The 18204-nt window shown below is 51.8% G+C and overlaps 3 protein-coding genes and 1 non-coding gene across 4 annotated transcripts; 1 reads left to right on the top strand and 3 right to left on the bottom strand.

Moving 5' to 3' along the window:
- Positions 1–1703: 1703 nt before the first annotated feature.
- SMAC4_04147 (uncharacterized protein) lies at positions 1704–6741 on the bottom strand (the record flags this gene model as incomplete). The annotated part of the gene is made up of 5 exons (XM_066090064.1): positions 5332–6741; positions 4881–5010; positions 4398–4641; positions 3972–4332; positions 1704–3912 (listed from the first exon to the last, which is right to left on the bottom strand). The coding sequence occupies exons 1-5, from the start codon at positions 5508–5510 to the stop codon at positions 1704–1706; spliced, it is 3123 nt and encodes a 1040-aa protein (XP_065947150.1). The 5' UTR covers positions 5511–6741.
- Positions 6742–9179: 2438 nt separating this feature from the next.
- SMAC4_13800 lies at positions 9180–9265 on the bottom strand. Its single transcript is given in 2 exon segments — positions 9180–9214; positions 9229–9265. It is a non-coding gene; the product is annotated as a tRNA-Gln (tRNA).
- Positions 9266–11136: 1871 nt separating this feature from the next.
- SMAC4_04146 (uncharacterized protein) lies at positions 11137–11529 on the bottom strand (the record flags this gene model as incomplete). The annotated part of the gene is made up of 1 exon (XM_003346666.1): positions 11137–11529. One exon carries the CDS (start codon positions 11527–11529, stop codon positions 11137–11139), a length of 393 nt encoding a protein of 130 aa, XP_003346714.1.
- A 3421-nt stretch (positions 11530–14950) lies between these two features.
- On the top strand, positions 14951–17290 carry SMAC4_04145 (uncharacterized protein). Its single transcript, XM_024655569.2, has one exon. The coding sequence runs from the start codon at positions 15333–15335 to the stop codon at positions 17097–17099; it is 1767 nt and encodes a 588-aa protein (XP_024511444.2). The 5' UTR covers positions 14951–15332; the 3' UTR covers positions 17100–17290.
- Positions 17291–18204: the final 914 nt, after the last annotated feature.

Here is an 18204-nt window from a genome sequence, read left to right as displayed (position 1 = left end):
AGAGAGGGAGACTTCAGCTTTTCATGCTTTCACACTTTCATGCTTTCATGTTATCTTTTCTCCTCCTCCGTCGCTTATTCTCCAGAACTCATTCAACCCCCAATCCATGCTTTTCAAATTCAAACCACCCGAGCGCTCGGCCATTCATCATATTAACACATGCATACTGTACCTACGTATTTGACTCAAGACAAAGTATCAACACAATTTTCTCTCTCGCGATCAACGGCCGAGCCGGTAGATCCCATCATCGTGGTTTTCTTATCAATCCCCGTCCTCGTACAGTAGCACAACTCATCTCGCCTTCCCCCATGTTTGTCCCAAGCGGACGGAAACCAGCAGCTGTCAACATCAACTTGTAGATTGCCCGCTTGAGTGCGTATGCTCGGATCCGAACGGGGCAAATATCGGTAATCAGCAGCAGTAAAGGCGAGGTGGCAGTGACTAACTGTCTTGCGTTGTCAGTCTGTTGTGCGATGTGATCAAACTAGACACTCGTTACTCACTCACGCCACCGTAGTTGTGATAGACCATTCAGGTGTTGGGCGGGCATGGAGTTCACTTTCATTCACTTATAATAGTCCCATCATATAACCTTACTCGCTTCATTGATGCTATGCTAGCTATGTAGCACTCGTCCTCGTTCTCACTTCATCATCCCCCTTCTCATTCCATCCATCGCGTGCTGATATGCTTGCTAGCCATATGCTACGCCACTCTCTGATGTACGCCTGGCAGCATTTTGATACCAGACATATCCATCCTCTTCCCCTGCGAGTCATCACCCTCGCATCTCCGATAACATAAATATCTTCTCTCTTGAACACCTCTCCTTCGACACTTCATCATCATCGATGTCAGCCTGCCTGCCTACTTGCTTTAAAGTAGCACAGATCGCACCCAATACCCCTCCTGGTTCATAACGTATTACCCCGATACCGATGGGATTCATCAGCAGCGAGGGGTCAGAGTCAGCCGTTTGCTGACGTTTCGGTTCTCGTTGATCTTCGTCTCTCGTGACGACGCGTCCCTTTCTTCCCCTGGTTACTCCTTCCGCCACCTGAAAGCTGCTTTACTGGATAGATGTGGATAGCCAATTGTGGTGTGAAGCTGACTCCGCTACACCCTCAAGCTCAAGAACAGAACGCTTGGCAAGGAGTAAGAGGACCAAGTCCAACAGTGATTCATAGTAGTGTGTGTGTGGTGTGGTAAGATGGCGTGGCGGAAGGCCGATGGGTAAAGCACACTTTCAAGTGAAGGAAGGACTATATAAATGGCTTGTAAAAAGAGATTATTGATGAGTCGCTCTCAGGTGAGCGTCTTCCAGTAGCTTTAAATGAATGGCAAGCAAAGGCTAAAATGGTAGTGGTAGTTGTCGTGTGTCGCCTTTCTGGTTGTTGGTTGTTAATCTCTTTGAACGCCTGTCGCCCACCCCCGCGTAGCGCATCGCTCGAGCCACTGTTCGACAAGGTGACGTTATACATCACCCTGTTCTCGTTCTGCTTGCTCACAGAAGGTTGACCCGACCAACCTGGCTCGACCCGAGTTACTGGCTTGGCGACTTTATCCTCTATCAAGCCCGACATAACACCCCCATTCCTGCCAGGCCGGAAGGAGCAGTTTATAATCCAACAAGGCAGTGGCCATCAGCAATCCCACTGCAGTCACCCAGCCGACGTGACATGCTGGCGGCCAACGCGCCCTCATTGAGCCCGCTGGTTAGCGAACTTGCCCTGAGGCTGCTGCTGAGGCACAAAAGCAGGCTGCTGGTACTGGACAGCAGGGCTCATTCCATAAACACCGGGCTGACCTTGCTGCGAGCCCTGGTGCACCATCATGGGCGCCGATGGGCGGCCCGGGCTAGGGTATCCGTTCGTGCCGTTCATGGGCTGAGGGGGTACACCGCCAGCCGGGATGAACTGGGGATGTCCAGGATACATCTGGACCTGAGGACCGGCTGCCATCAATTGGCCATTGGGCCCTGGGATGAACTGCGGCTGCATCATAACAGGACCGCCCATGTGGTGTTGCTGCTGGGGCATGAACTGGGGATTGTTCGAAAAGCTGCGGAACGGTCCCATCTGAGGCGCACCGCCAGGCATGTACGGCTGCATCATAGGCTGGCTGTACTGGAACTGACCAGGAGTGCCCTGGGGATAGACCATGGCCGCATGTCCCATCCTAGGCGACGCGAACGACTGTTGGGAGTTTGAGTGCATCATCCGATGATCGTCAGGAGCTGTGAAGGGGACATGAGGGGCATGTCCATGTTGGCCTGGCTGCATCGGCATAGGCGGCATGTGAGGCGACTGCCTCGGGGCAAGATTCTGTGCGCCATGCTGCATGTGGATGGGCAGCTGGTGCTGATGGTGAAACTGAGGAAGGGCATGAGACGGGTTGGGCGTGGCATTGACGGTGCTCGGGACCGGGTTTCTCTCTATGTACTCGGTGTAAGTCATGTTCATCGTAGAGTCGGGCTTCTCGTTCTGAGGATCGGACTGGCGCCAAGTTGGAGCGGTCTCATAGGCTGGGCGAAGGGAACCGTTCTCCTCCCATCTCGTAGCATGATTCTGCATAGTAGGCTTCTCTTCCTTTTCCAAGAAGGCCAAGATATTGCACTTCTTAGGGTCCACGTCCTTGGTCTTACGCCTGATCAGCTTTCCAGGAGGAAGGGCTGAAGCGCCCACAGGCTCGACAACAACGTTGTTGACCGAGGCGCGGGGGCTCGAACCCTGGCTAGGGCCCGCAGGACTAAAGGCAGGGGCGAAGGGGGTAGCGCCAGGTCTGAACTCATGGATCAGAGGGTTGAACTGCTTAGCAGGCGGTGGGACACCACTGGTGCGACGAGCAAAGGAAGGGTCTCCATTGTTGGCAGGGCCGGTGGGCGCAAGACGCATATCAGGACCCTGGGGATGCTGGCCCATATGGGGATGCTGCATCTTGTGCTGCTCAACATTTCGGAGGCGCTGAGACAGGTTGCCTGTCTGCTGGCTCTGGGACATGTGAGGAGGCGGACGGTTTCCGCGGGTGTATGGCTGCTGGTGATAAGCCGCTTGAGGATGCTGGTAAGAGTTGCGCTGACCCTGGTGACGGCTCGGAACGCCGCCAGCTGAACTAGAGTGCTGAGGGGCAGTCGGGCGCGACGCGTTACGGGAATCGGCCGTGGCGGTGGTTGTCGAGCTGGTTTGCTCGGTAGCGGTCTTGCTTGCACCCTCCTTGACGGCACTGGCCTCCTTCGCCTTGAGAGCAGCCTGCTCAGCCTTGATCTTGGCCATTTCCTGGGCGTTCTTCAACGCCTTCTCCTGGATCTCCTTCTGCTTTGCTGGATCCTTGGCAATGATAGAGATAAGGTCAGATGGCACCGGGGTTGAGAGCTTGAACTCGTTATAGAACTTTCTGAGGTCGTTCAACCTGACATCCTTGTCTGCCTTGTTCTTGGCTCTCTGGGCATTCAAGGCACTGCCACGCTGAGCGTTCGCAAATTCCTTGAACGAGTTTAGGAGTCTCTGTTCAATTCCCTGCTGCTTGGTGCTAAGGGTCTGTGCAGTTGCAAGTGCCTTGGTACTAGCCGCGGCCTGAGCCGGAGCGGCACTCTTGTCAGTAGCCTTTGCGTCAACAGCCTTGACTTCAGCTGTCTTCACATCCGGCTTAGAGTCGACCTTGGAGTCCGCGGGGGTGCTGGCAGGAGCGGGCGATGTCTTGGTCGATTGGACGGAGCTCTTAACATCAGGAACAGTCTGTGCAGGTTGCTTCTGCGGGGGTGCCTTCAACTGAGACGAGATGATAGCCGGGTCTACAGGAGCGCCCTTGACGGTAGAGTGCGCGGCAGGAGCACGCCGGGCAGGAGGCGTGTACTTGTTCTCTCGGCCGCCAGACAGGGGAGGGAAATCTTGTCTCCGAACACCACTGTACCTGTTTTATTCGTTAGTCGGCCCTAGTACCCCGTTTTCTTCTTCACGCCTGTGACTTACTTGTCTTCCTCGTCACGATCATCTCCGCCCTGGAAGTCCATGACACGCTCCTCAGCCACGTGTGCGGTGACGGGAGCACTGCGCTCAATCTCACGGGCCTTGCGCTCCGCAGCGGCCATCCTCTCCTTGTATTGGGGGTGGCTCTTGTCGATTGTCGTGGTATAGATGTTTTCGTCGTAGTCAGTCCTGAGACCGAAGAGGCGCTCATTCGCAGCGAACTGATCCCATTGACCGGAAGCGTTGGTCTTCTCCAAGCTATCATCAAGCCCATCGGTAGAATCGGGCACCCAGCGTTGCAGAGTTCTCTCTTGGAAGCGAGAGTTGGAGATGGCGGCATCGGTACGGAAAGACGAGCGATTGCCTGTAGAATAGTTATGTTAGTCATGAACGAACAAGCAGGGATAACGCAACCGGTTTGTCCCATACCGTTGGCAGGCTTGCTGTCGGATTTGCCCAGGTTGTTGATCAGGATAGGACGCGCGTCCATGATCTCCTTCTTCTGGAACGTCATGGTTCCTTGCTCCTTTCTAGAAGCTCCGTTCATTTCGGCCGAGTTGGGCAGCTTCTTCTGCGTTACCGTAGTCAGGCGGCAGGTGTTGGGGTCTTGGGTGCTGGCATAAGTACCCTCGAACTCGGAGCCGTTAGCGAGGGTAATGCGTACTCGTTGGCCCTGAAGATGGTTTGAGTAAGCGTCAGACTGTGTGCAATGGCAACCAATGGAAGAAGAGCGGGTAGTCCATGTAGCAAGAGGCGGATGGCGCAAGTGACATTCGGTGTCGTGGACGGCGGCCATGGTGGAGCAGCTTGTTGGGCTAGGGGAGTAGGGTCCGCCAAGGAGCTATGTCATGGATGTCATGGATCGCGAAAAAGGGGAAAGAAAACAACAAGCAAACAAGAGTGACAACGAACCTCGCGAAGGGAGCTGGTCACAGGTTTCTTATCCTGTGCGCTGAAGTTGTTCTGCGGTCTGGCGGACTGGCCGGTGATGGGGTTCTTGGCCGAAGTCCAGGCCTTTTGCTGGACGGGAGGGGCAGACTGTCTGTGCGGATGTCAGTCTAGAGTTACGGCGCCGAAGGGGGTTTGTTCGTCAAGCGGGCAAGAGCATGGCAATGGGAGGAAGAGATGGGAAGAAAGATGGTTCCGCGACGACAATGGAAGTCGATCTGGAGGTGGATCCCAAGGTCCCGTCTAAGGGGTCTGACAGGATGGATGGGCAAGCGTGATGACGGGGGTCGGGTTAAGGTGTGGCTTTGTTGTTGCATCGGTGTGCAGCTGCCGTAAGGATTGGGGAGCGACGGGCAAGGCGGAAGGGCAAAGGCAGTGTTTGAAGGGGCAGGAAGGGTACAGAATGGTATCTCACCTGTTCTGCTGGCTGGAAGTAGCCGGCACTGCGTCCGATGTCCTGGCTCGTTGCTGGTCTCCCAGCTTGCTGCTATAAAGAGGCCGGGTCGCGGGGGACTTGACGTCGGGCGTCGACGACTGCGATGGGGTCGAGGCTGTGGTGGTCGCGGGCTTCGCGGAAGCTGGGCGGTTCTCCATGCTGACTTCCTGCGATTGGGGTCCCAGCGAGGGTCACTGGTCTCGCAGTGTTGTTGCACCTTCTTCGTCGGGGAGAGGTGTTGGAGATGTGGAAACGACCACTTTTTGGCCGTGGTGAGAGGAAGGGTGCGGCGGGCGGCTTTGATGGTGCGGTGCGGTGGGTGCGGCCAGCGGGAGCGGCAGGAGGCTAGGGGGACGCTCTGCGGTCGGGGGTGTTTGCACCAATTGGACGAATCAGAATGATGAGTGCTCGTCCGACTGGATCAGTGTCGACGAGATGGATGTGCACCAGCAAAGCAATGCCAGTGAGAGTCCCGCTGCGTCGACAGGACAGGCCCGAGTGTCTTTCGCGTGGAGAGACGTGGAGGGGTCCAGTAGTGATGGCGGGTTGGGGTCCAGTCCGTCTGGGGTTCCGTCGCCGCTTCGGGCTGTTAATTGCCTGCTGAACACTCAAAAGGTGAAGCGGGCTAGACCGTCAGACCGTAAGATCGTGTATTCGGTCTGTAATTACGCAAGGTGAAGGCTTCGTAAGTAGACACCCGGTTCAGAGTGCAAGGGCGAGTCTCGTGAGGAATAGAACAACGCCGCGTAACGAGTGCATCCAAGTCCTTAATTTCTAACGGCAATTGGATTTCGAAGTCGTGCTCGGTCGGACTCGAAAGGTCGTCTGGTTGGATTAGGGGGTTGAATGGGGGCGTCGCTAAAATGCAGAGGTAGGAAGTACTGCTTGTATTGATGTGAATAGTAAGTAAGCTTCGACCGGATCTCGTCGATGGCGGGGTGATGAGGCACGACTATGCGGCTCTCAGCCCAGAAGACAAGGAAGGGATCAAGGCTAAAAGTCCTGATGATGGTAAGTATTAAAAGAGCCGACAGGGGAGGGGAAGAAGGACTGCTGCGATCGATATGAAAAGCGATCAACAGCGGTGGTGGGGGAGCAGGGCGGAAGGAGAGAAAGAAAAGGAAGCTTGTCAAGGGGAATTTTGGCGGGACCCAAAACCCTGGGCGAGTGTGGAAAGCGGACGTGGATTGGCGGGGAAGGTGTCGAGCTCCCGTCTTGTGAAGTGCAAGTCCAGAATGGTGGGCTGCTTAGGTCTGATTTCCTAACAGCAAGTGAATTGTATGAATGTCCCTTTCGCTGGGCGGTGTTGCACGGCCACACCAACGGAAAGAACCCGTCTTGGCTGTCACAATTAACTGATATAATAAGTTTGGAAGCGTTCGCTAGACATTTAAAAAAAAAAATTATAGAACAAAACATTTGATGTGTGCTTTTGAGAGTACCCGACGCATGCAATACCGGCAGCTCCTGTTGACGCAGACCACGGGCGGTCGGCCCCTTCGATGTCCGGTTGAAAAGAGATCAAAATGTCCATCCGAAACCACCGCAAGCGCAAAGGCCAAACCCAAGTCCCGCCTTTTGCATTGTGGCACGCGAAGCAGTCAGAAGGAGGTTATCTTCAGAATCATAACTGGGTGAGTGTTACAATACTACCGTTGAGCCAAGCCATCGCTCAGCCGACCCTGGGCAAAGAACAACCTGGAACAGCTCAAGCTTCGATCTTAAGTCGGGAGACGGTCTGGAAGAACAACCTCAAGAGAAGCACGGACCCTCTGCCTGGGTTAAGAGAACAAGTGCAGGCTGCGAGTTCTTCGCTGAGAGGCTCTGTATCTCTAACAGATGCCCTTAAATACACCACTACTACCCCTGTGTGCTCCAACTATTTCAGTGCCTTGGTGTGCACCTGGGTTGTTTATAGGGAGGAATTGCAGAAGTCTAACATACCACTAACACCATAATGTGCCGTACACATTCGTCGGCTTGGAACCAACGATCAAGCACGTGATCCTTCCCGCCTTTATGTTTCCACTCAAGCTTGGGGCACGGTAACTTCACATTCACCTCGAGCACATTCCATTCACGCTGCTGTTGGCGCGGCCAACATCATCTCCTCTCTGCCAACTGCATACCGTATAATTCTGGGGGATAGCTTTTCAACACCCTAGGAAATCTCTTCTTAAACCCAAACCTTAAGGCACCTAATGCAGGGTTCAAAGAGGGATTCCCAAGATTGTTGAAAAGCTATCCCCCGGAATTATACGGTACAATACATAGCAGAGCGTAGATGCATGGCGGGAAGCCTTCTTCTTTCTCCGTCTTACAGGATCTCCAGTCGGCGCTACCGATAAATCCGGGGTACTGGTGCACTTAAAAAAAAAACGATTGCTATGTCCTGACCTAAGGAGCCACCCCCGACGTCGAGGTCCTCCATGTCAGTGACGGTGCCCCTGCAATTTCCGGAATGACTTACACGAAACAAATGATCGATTTGACACCCCCATGGAATGGATGTATGGAACAAGATCGTGAGACCATGCCACCTTACATACCTGAGGAAAAGTTCGAGATCTCTTCCATGCAGATATAATTTTATTTTCAATGTGTTCACATGTGCTGCGGTTTTGATACATACAGTGACCGGGACCGCCATCTCGTCGGCCTACATAGGTAAGCGCTCATCGTTGACGTTTTTGCCGTTTTCGTTAGAATTCTGGATAGCAACGAACTCTTAAACACCGTATCCGCTTCGCGAATCGCAATACCTTTAACCAGTGCCCGCTAGGTACATACCTAGAGGATTTACCATCCTGTCCACACCTCGTGGCTCTCTTGGTCAATCCTTGTTTGAGGCAAACTGTAGTAGCAGATGAAAGCGACAGACGGTCACTTGTCTCAACAGTGCAAGACCAAAATGATCTTTGCGAAGCCGGAGGAGAAGGGGAGCTCATAGAGCTCATGGAGGGACAATATCAACATCAACAGCAAGCAGCGTCGGGTGGTGATGTCATTGCGCGCTTATATGTTTTTCACCTCTGCATTCTTTTAACCATACAGACCATAGCCGCGAATTTACACTACTACTGTCGTTTGGCATACTTTACCGTTCATCATCATCATCATTTTAAGTGAGGTAGCCTCGTGGCACAATCCCCAGACCTCTCTCTCTCTCTCTCGGAGGGAGGTCTTAGCGGGAGATCGACGACCACCATACACCTCTGCATGGATATAAAATGTTAGCGTGTTTTTTTGGTGGTGGCGAGAACTTTAAATTTCACACAAGAAATCTCTGGTCCAGCTAGTAATTCACCCCTGTTTCCTGTTTGGTCAAGGTACCAAGCTAACGTTTTACATCCATGCAGAGGTGTACACTAGATGGCATGGCACCCGACCGTTCGGCTCTCGTGATCCGTTCATACAAGTGTGATCTTGGCCGTCCTGGTGTTCCTGCAGGTACGCTTGATCGGTCGGATCTTGCGTAGCTTTCACAATATCGCCTCCTTTCTCCGGTTTGAGATGTGATCTACCGACAAGGAGGGTATCGAGGATTTGGATATGATGCAGTTCTTTATGGTGAACAGTATCCCATGAATTATGTTTGTGCTCCAACAGCAAATTGAATTTGTCCAACTACCGTGATATTAATGGCAACCAGATAGATAAAGTGAGTAGCAGACAAGGAGCCCATTGACAGGACAGGATGACATTTAGATCGCGAAGGACATCAACTTCAGAGAAGACCAACCAGAAAAAAAAAGACAAAAGGGACGAGGAAGTGAATAGTGCAAGGTCAACTGAACGCAATGAGCCAAAAAAAAACACAAAAGATGAGGTCGTGCCCGGAATCGAACCGGGGTTGCCGGAATATTCTGATGGAATTCAGAATCCGGAGTGATAACCGCTACACTACACAACCGGTTAGGTTGTTTGATATTTATAGTGGCTGAACCCAGTACCTATAAGCTCCACTCTAATCCACACCTTCCCCACGCAACACCAATCGATAAGAGAACATACAACACCACTGCAGGAAGACACTCCTTGCTTTGCACCACTTCCGGTGATCGCTTCGATGTTTATATACTTTCTTTCCTCCAACCGACTGAAAAGTTCTAAACTACCTGACGTTTCGTCCCTCACTTTGCCGCCGCAATCTACCACTTTCACCCCCTACTAGAACGCCGAGGACATCCCAACATCTTATCTCCCAGATCTGCCAAACAATCTGATCTCGATGTGACCTACAATAGAATAGGACAACGAGACCATGCCTGTGGTTGAAAAAGGGCCTAACGAAAATTTACACCACGGAAGAAGTATCGGTAAACTTAAAGTATCCATCCACTTAGTACCTGTAATATCTTCCGCTTCGCTGCGATATTATCACGGCCTTTTTTTATATTTCTACTAACTAGGGCGCTTGTTTCCCTTCCGGTTGGAAAGCGCGCAAATGTACCCTATGTTCCTTGAGCGCTTAAAGAAGGACAATATTTCTCGGGCGGCTCAGAAATGTGGCACGAGATTGAGAACAATGGTCAACTGATGGATCAAGCGGAATGATAACCTATAGATTTCTTCGGCTTTCGAAAGACAAAGGAAACAAGCATTTAGCCGCTTTCCCGACAGAGGCAGAGCACGTGAGCCACTCTACCTTACAAACCGGGCTGGCTTTTGGTACTTGAAAGCGCCAAGGAGGTGAATCATATGCCCTACTACCTATGGATCTTAAACGCTGGAAATGAACTTGATTTGTATAGTTTGCCTTCCTTGTATCAGTTAACCTAGGTGATGAGTATTTGTGAAGGATCCAAGTGAATCCCCCCTTTTCATACAGAATCCAAGCAAAAGGGCCCGTGGCCTGGGTAATTCATCCTTGAAGGCTGAAACCCCATGCCACCCATGGTCATCCTCGCTTTGCATGCCTCGTTAAGGAAGAGAAGGCGGGAAGGATCATGATTACCCGCACATCTCCAAGCTCTGATACTTCCGGTACCCAGCGCTGTTCGGGGCAATCTGAGGCTGAAAATACGCCACATCACATCACAGCCCGCTTCACGCTGGCGCATAGCGTATGCCTGGTACCTAGGTAGGCGGGTTGTGAAACCCACTGCGGTCGAGGTTGACTACCTCAGGATGGAGAATGGACTCGGGTGCTGAGCCAGCCAGCCTTGTGACACCATAGTGACCGAGCATCTGTATCAGCGCATGTGAGCCAGAAACACATGTGAGGCAGTGGAAGCTCCATCAAGGCAAGCCTCTGGAGATAACAGAGCACAATGTAGAGAGCAATGAGAAAATAGAAATTGTCCCAAAAACCGAGCCGCCAACGGCAAGCCCCATTAAGATTCAAGTGTGGTCTAACTGTAGGTATATGCAGAAGATGAAGATGATGGTGAAGAAAGTGTGTGTGTAAACCGAGCCCGACAAAGGGGGGCTCATGCAGTAGTAGGTGAAGAAGAAGAAGAATAAGAAGTCCATCCATCCATCCCATGAATGATGCCCAAGAAGTGAAGTGGGTAAAAAAAACGCCTTTTGGTTCCCAAACCGGTATAGTAGGTATTCCCGATGTAAACCACCCATCCATTTGTCCGTCCGTCCCGTATCATCCATCTGGTCATTCGAGTTGGTCATCATGCATCGAAGTCAAGGAATATGCGAGTCCCATCCTGAGAAGTCATCAATGCCAACCAAAACCAACCAGTCCCGTGTATACCCAAGCCAAATAACCAAAATTACTACCCATCATGACCATCATTGCCTTATGGTCATGGTCATGCATGCAGGTGCTTAGATGGCAAACCCAGCAGCAACAACCAAGCCAATAACGACCATGCCGAACTCGCTCTTGCGATCCAAGGCGCCGTTGGTGGTGCCGCTAGCCGAAGGGACAGCACCGGTGGACGAAGCACCACCGGCCTCGGAGGTGACAGTAGCAGTGACTTCCTCAGTGCCCGCTGAGGGCTTGGTGATGAAGGTGCTGTTGGAGTAGATGCCGCCGGCACTGCTGGAGATCACACCTCCAGTGCCGGTGGGAAGAGGAGCGGTACCGGTGGAGAGGATGGGAGCGGTAGAGATAGGGGCGCTGACGGCCACGGAAGTGCTGTGGGCGGAGTGGTCCTCGGTGCCGTGGGCAGCGGCGAGGCCGGCGAGGGTGGAGATGAAGAGAGTCTTGAACTGCATTTTTGCTGTTTGTTTTGGTTGTTTGGTGGAAGAGTTGTGTGGTGTTGAGTAGCTGGTTATATGCTTCTTATGTTGATATAGCGATTGTGTATATGCCTGTCTGATAGTTGAACAAGACCGGGTGGAATCGTTGTTTGATTATTTGAATCGAAGTCGTGTGGTTTTAACGAGTGTGTGTTGGTATGACCAAAAATAAGAAGCGAGATATCAAAGGAAGAGAGCAAGACAGAATCTCAGCTTCATTGCGGCACACAGCCCGTCTTTTAATACGAAGTCAGGAAGCAATAACAATGTTTGCCCGGTCATCTGTAAACGGTCTGGACCTCTGGACCGCACATGCTCACTCTGATGATAGGGGGAGCGGACGCAACAACAAACAAGGGTCGACCCCCGTATCAAGGAGGCCGCATTCATGTTAATCTCGGGATGCAAACATCATGGCGTCCAATGTTTCTCCCGCGTTCAAACTGACAAAAAAAGAAACACTGACTGGTGGGCTGGAGCGGAAGGGAACCCTGTGATGGGAGTGTGGTGTGTGGAAACGGAACCGGCGTGATGCAGCCAGCCGCAAAAAAGAGGACAGGGGGGTGGTCAGGAAGCGGACAATGCGAAAGCCCACACAAGCCCCTTCACTTCAGCGGTCTCAGTGGTTGCATCTCAGTCAGTTCAATGCAGGCCGCGTGTGTCCAGTCGTTCGAACACGGGAAGATTACCTGGGGGTGTGGGATGCTTCAACAAGGATGCGTACGCGATCCCTCGAACGCCTCAGTGGTCCTCCTCCGGTTAGCAAGCAACCACAGAGTGAAATATGATTGGAGCCCGGTTTAGTGCTGCTAGGACAAAGGCAACGTTGAGAGGGCCCCCTTGTCCGCATGGCCTTGTGTGGCTCTAGGGAATTCGATGGAGTGTTTCGAAAGTTGAAACGGATTGCCATTGCATGTTTTGACGTCTTTTCTCTGAGATTTGACGCAGTGAAAAGGGGGCTTAAGGGAGAGTTCCAGATTCCGTAATCTAGATTGCGCGGCCTGGAAGGAATGGCCTTGCAAGACACAGCTTGTGACTTTTGACTTGAGGCTGTCAAGACATCTTGTGCACCTTTTGCCATGTATAATGGAGGCACAGCTAGGCATAGTTCTCTTTTATCCAGATCATCACTGCGGAGCATTTCTTTTTTGCTCAAGTGTAGGGCGTTTGGATGGCGGCAGAATAGCTGCAGGTCCGCCAGCCATTTTGGATCATATATGCAGTGCCACGATAGTGATGCGACCCGGTCAACGTTATATGGGCGCAAAAGGGTGTGGAATAGATGGCTACTTGCCTGTCAGTGGTTCGACGGGATGATGTTATCTTGATGGTGGATGATCACCACATTGGAGCGGCAGCAGCAATACGAGCAAAAGCAACACTCGTGCTTTGTGACTGAATCTGGATGCTATTGTCGTAGGAAAGATTGCGATAGTCAGACACTCTTTGAGTTGTAGGATGGGCTGGGTGGTGGCCTCGGTGGCGTTACCGAGTCACTCGAAGGGTGGCAGTGACAGGATCGCTGGGCTGAGCTGATGGAGGGTGGCCACGTTTACCCCTAACCCTCAACCTTCTGAAGTAAGGATCGCGATAGGATGATGTGTCGCCTTTTGACCACTGGGTCGTACGACCGTCCATCAGTGTCGAGTCTGACAGAGAAATAGATCCGAATGTAACTGTGTGCAATGAAAATAGAAATTCGAGAAGGACGGTGTGCCTCGAAACGAGTGGCATTTGTTTTTGGGCTGGGTATGGAACGCAAGAGAGGTATGACGGTGGAATGGAACACTGAACAGAACGAGCTGCCGAACATCGACCCCGAACTGGAGGTGTCAGTTCTGTTCCAGTACCCGGGAAGACGAGGACGGTTTGGCAGGCCTGACTTGGCCATTCTGACAACACCTGAATTCCGACAAGGCGCAGGTGACGGCGAATCCACGACTTCTTGAGGACGGAGAAAGCTCAAAAACGAATATTCGTATCCTCAGCAACCTCATCGGTCATCGGTCTCACGACCTTTCGCACCACCGAATTGACGACAAGCCCTAAAAAGCCATCTTACCATCGTCGGCTCGTCTTCGCCAAAACTTCGGTAAAACGCGCGGATGAACAATCTCCATGCGTACGAACTCCGCCTGCGCGGGCGGGATGTGCGAAAAAGAATGTGGAAAAAAGGACATGGAAGGAAGAATTGCAAACGTGCGAATGACCTCTTTGTTGCCATGGCCAAAAGAACAAATGGCGGCGGCGGACGAGAACGGCTTCCACGGGCCGTGATGGCTCAACTTCGGGAGACCGAATGCACTTCCGCGATGCCGCCAAGACCGCGGCGGTGTGGGGGGGATGACCCCCCATTGACGCTGTACAGGAAGGGGGTGTTCCCAGTCAACTGTTCCTGACCAACTGGCTTTTTCCAAATATTACAAGAGGCTTCTACAATAAATAAATTGTAAATGGACTGTTTAAAAGGCTTAGCGTTTGAAATTTGCAACCGTTTTAATTTTTTTAATAGTATATCAACCGTCTAAAATTATCACCAATTTTCAATGATTAAATATTAAAAAGTGCTTGAACTATTTATTTATAATAGATTAAATACAAGTCTTCTTTAAGACGTTTATTTCTCAAAACGTTAGCGGATTAAGTACATTTTTTAAAACTTGGTTAGTTATAAACGAGTGGGAATTTTCTCAAACGTTTAACACCTATAGATTTATTGTACACGAACGTTGGATAAACGTTTGCTAGACCTCCCTTTTTTTTGTATAGGACAATGTCGCTTTTCCTAGCCTGATTCTTGGAAAAAGCTTGAATGTTTGGCAGTTGCGGTTCTGGAAGCTGCTGTTTTCAGAAGAGACTTTTGAAGGAATTTTGAGGTTCTTGACAACCTACCTAACTGCTTGCCACTTAATATTTCAGCGGACAGCGGGTTTGTTTCCGACTTGATGAACAACACCTTGAGATTTCTCCTCTTTCTATTTACGACTTTCATAGTTTGAAAGGGTCGTAAGCTTGACGACGCATCGCTGAAATCAGGACCATACAGGCAAGGAAAGATGTTGACAAACTACAATCCCTACCGGTGGCCCGGAACATTAACTTTCAGTGGGAAAAAGGCCCAGAAATCTACCTCATTACGTAGCATTTTCGCCTTCTTTGAATTTAGGCTTGGTGTTCTGGTTGGTCAATCATCGCCAATCTGTCCCCAAACTCGACCCCAACCGCTCCAACCACTTCAACGACGACCGCCGCTATCGACGCCGCCTCCGGCTTGGCTACTAGCTACCAGAACGGACCGCTTGATCTTCGGTTGATTGTTTACCGTTGTTCGGATTTTCCATCACACACAGACACACCCCCATTCGTCATCTTTCTCCAAGCAAAGTAATTGTAATGTCGTTATTGTAACTCCGCGCATACCTCTCTCTACGTACCGACTATCCATCCCCCTCGAAGACCCCGCGTTCACAGGGCAAACCTCTCGTCACTTCCATCAACGCACAACTAGCCTGACACACCTACCGCCCAGTCTCGTAGGGGTTTCCGGGCCGTGAACAAACTCAAACTGTTTCCACGAAAGAAAGAAGAACCAGCCTTGCAAACTAGGAAGCTGGCGGTTGATTCTCGGACTATCGTCGGGTATGGACCAGGCAGACCATGAGGGGTGAAGCATCGTGAAGAAATTCGAGTACAAAAGGCTGGGACTTACCGTAGCTTTCAAGTTACTTGAATAAGTCAAAGTATCGGCTTGAGTTCCAAATATCTTTACCGACGGTTGCATGGGGGTATTGGAACCTCAAACATCGAAACAACCAACAGCCCGGACGGGTACATCAAGCCCGAGACTCCTCTTGTCACATTCCTTCCTTCGACGCTTTAACTATTTTATATCGTCACCATTCAACCCCAAAAGACAACCACAACTATCACGCCCAACTCTTTCCAAGGCCACAATGACCTCCTCAACCCTCCCTCCTCCCTCCGACCCGGAGAAGATGAATCACCAACCCCACAACATCCAACCAGCCCCAACAATATCCAACACCGACCACAACCATGACCCCGAAAAACCTACTGCCTTCCCGATCGAAGGAGAGCCTAAACAAACCCCGACCAAAGATGATGCCAACAGCGGCACAGACAAAACCCCATCCGAATCACCCTCACCCCAGCAACAACCCGACCACGACGCCAACAAAACAACCTGGAACGCCTCCCGCACCTCCATCGTCCGCTTCCTCCTAATCTGCTACTCCTTCATCCTAATGGGCATGTCCGATGGCGCCATCGGCGCCCTGATCCCCTACCTGGAGACCTACTACTCCATCTCCTACACCGTCGTCTCCTTGGTCTTCCTGTCGCCCTTCATCGGCTACTTGCTGGCTGCTTTATTCAACAACCTCATCCACCACCACTTCGGCCAACGAGGCGTTGCCATCTTGGGCCCTCTTTGTCGATTGATTGGGTTCATACCCATGGCCTGTCACCCACCTTATCCCGCGCTGCCGGTGGTGATGTTATTCACTGGCTTTGGAAACGGGATCGAGGACTCGGCGTGGAACGCGTGGGTGGGAAACATGAAAAAGGCTAATGAGTTGTTGGGCATTATCCACGGGTGTTATGGGCTGGGAGCAACGATTGGGCCGTTGATTGCCACGAGCATGGTGACGAAGGGCGGGCTGGAGTGGTACACGTTTTATTATGTGTTGGTCGGGGTGAATGGTGTTGAGCTGCTGGCGATGACGGCGGCGTTTTGGACGGCGACTAAGGAGGTTTATCGGGCGGGGATTGCGGAGTCCGAGTCGGAGGATGTTGCTGATGATGTCGATGAAGAAGGTGCTGCTGGTGGAGGAAACGAGGGGGGCAATAAGCGGACGACAACTCGCACCGTCATGCGTGATCCTATCCCTTGGATTGTCGCCATGTTCTTGCTGGGTTACGTCGGCGCCGAGGTCTCGCTGGGCGGGTGGATCGTGACGTTCATGCTCAAGGTGCGGCATGCGGAACCCTTCAATGCTGGGCTGACTGTCACCTTCTTCTGGCTGGGACTTACGGTGGGGCGAGTGTTGCTGGGCTTTGTCACGGGTCGTATCGGAGAGAAACTCGCTATCACGGGGTATCTCCTGCTGTGCATCGCGCTACAGCTGCTGTACTGGCTGGTGCCGAGCTTCGTTGCCTCGGCCATCTTTGTGTCATTCCTGGGTTTCTTCCTCGGTCCGCTGTTCCCTGCGGCTATCGTGGCGGCTACGAAGCTGCTGCCACCCGGTTATCATGTGTCGGCGATCGGGTTTGCTGCGGCCTTTGGCGGCGGTGGTGCGGCCATCTTCCCGTTTGCGGTCGGCGCTATTGCCCAAAAGAAGGGCGTGTCGGTCTTGCAGCCTATTGTGTTGGCCATATTGGTGTTTATCTTGCTGATTTGGTGGTTGCTTCCCGGCGGTTTGAAGCCGGGAGGTCTGGAACGGGCGCGGGAAAACAAAGAGAAGGTGGGCGATGAGGTGCGGAAGGGGTTCAAATGGTTGAAAGGGAAAGTTGGGAAGACTCAATAGTCGTTTGCCATTTGTGAATACGGAGTGCAACTGAGGCGGATCGAGTTTCAATGCTCCAGTTGCACGACTGTACTCGTTGTACGAGTATATTTATTGAAATAGTACCTACAAATATGCCACCGCAAGACCATTGCCAAAGCAACCAACTTCCACCATAATTGTCATAGTTCTCACAATGTTACACATTTAGGACCGAAATTGATCTGTCCCGACCGCATTAAACCCTGGAATTTGGTCTAAATGAGACCGGACTGCCAGGGCAATGCATTACACAAACCGGACCGACAAGCAGGTCAACTTCTTGCACTCTTCGGACTGGTGACCATTCAGGCCGTGGCGTTTCTGTCCCTCATGTCGTGATAAAAGCTCCACGTAACGTAGCCTCTTGGGCCCACGCAAACCAGGAAGTCTTCGTCCGCCATTAGCGTAAATGCACTGTTATCGTCAAAGTCATGATTCCTCAACCGATCGTAGGCGGAAGTGATATCGAGGCCGTAGACTGGTTGAATGGAAGGTATAGCTTCGACTCTTTCCGTCAAATATTGTGAGACAACGTTCGAACCTTTGTAACCCGGCATCACCTTGCCCGGCTTTGAGGGTGTATTGGCGAGGCACTCTGTAGAACGGTGTTTGACGGGGCTGAACTCCTTGAGCGGGTTAAGTGACGACGGACAATAGACGGGAAGATCGTCCATCGCCTCCAGACGCTTTGGGCTGTTTAGTTCCGATACCAGTAACATGCAGAAACGCAAGTCATCTCTTTTGGTGGGTGCGCTAATGATTTCGATTTGCTGGCCGCCCCAGCAGGTGAATGAGGGCGGGGACTGACCAGAGTGAGCTATGTTGTGTATGAACGGCGATGTCGAGACCGAGGCTGTCAGGGCGTTAAAGAAGACCGTATACCCAAAACAAATGTCATCTTCATCGTGGTGTGCTGCATTGTTATTGTCCTCATCTTTGTAGAATTCTTTGGACTTGGGAAGTCGCCCCTTTAGAAGGAATTGGCAAATGGCGTAGTTGCCATATTGATCGACCTTGGGCTCACACGTACGAAAGTAGTCACGAGTGGGGGGTTCGAATCCTTCGTCGTTGCGTACCAGAAGCG

This window comes from Sordaria macrospora, chromosome 5 (genome assembly GCF_033870435.1).
Source record: "Sordaria macrospora chromosome 5, complete sequence".
Taxonomy (NCBI): domain Eukaryota; kingdom Fungi; phylum Ascomycota; class Sordariomycetes; order Sordariales; family Sordariaceae; genus Sordaria; species Sordaria macrospora.
The sequence above is the reverse complement of the archived record's forward strand: the minus strand, read 5'-3'. Positions and strand labels throughout refer to the sequence as shown.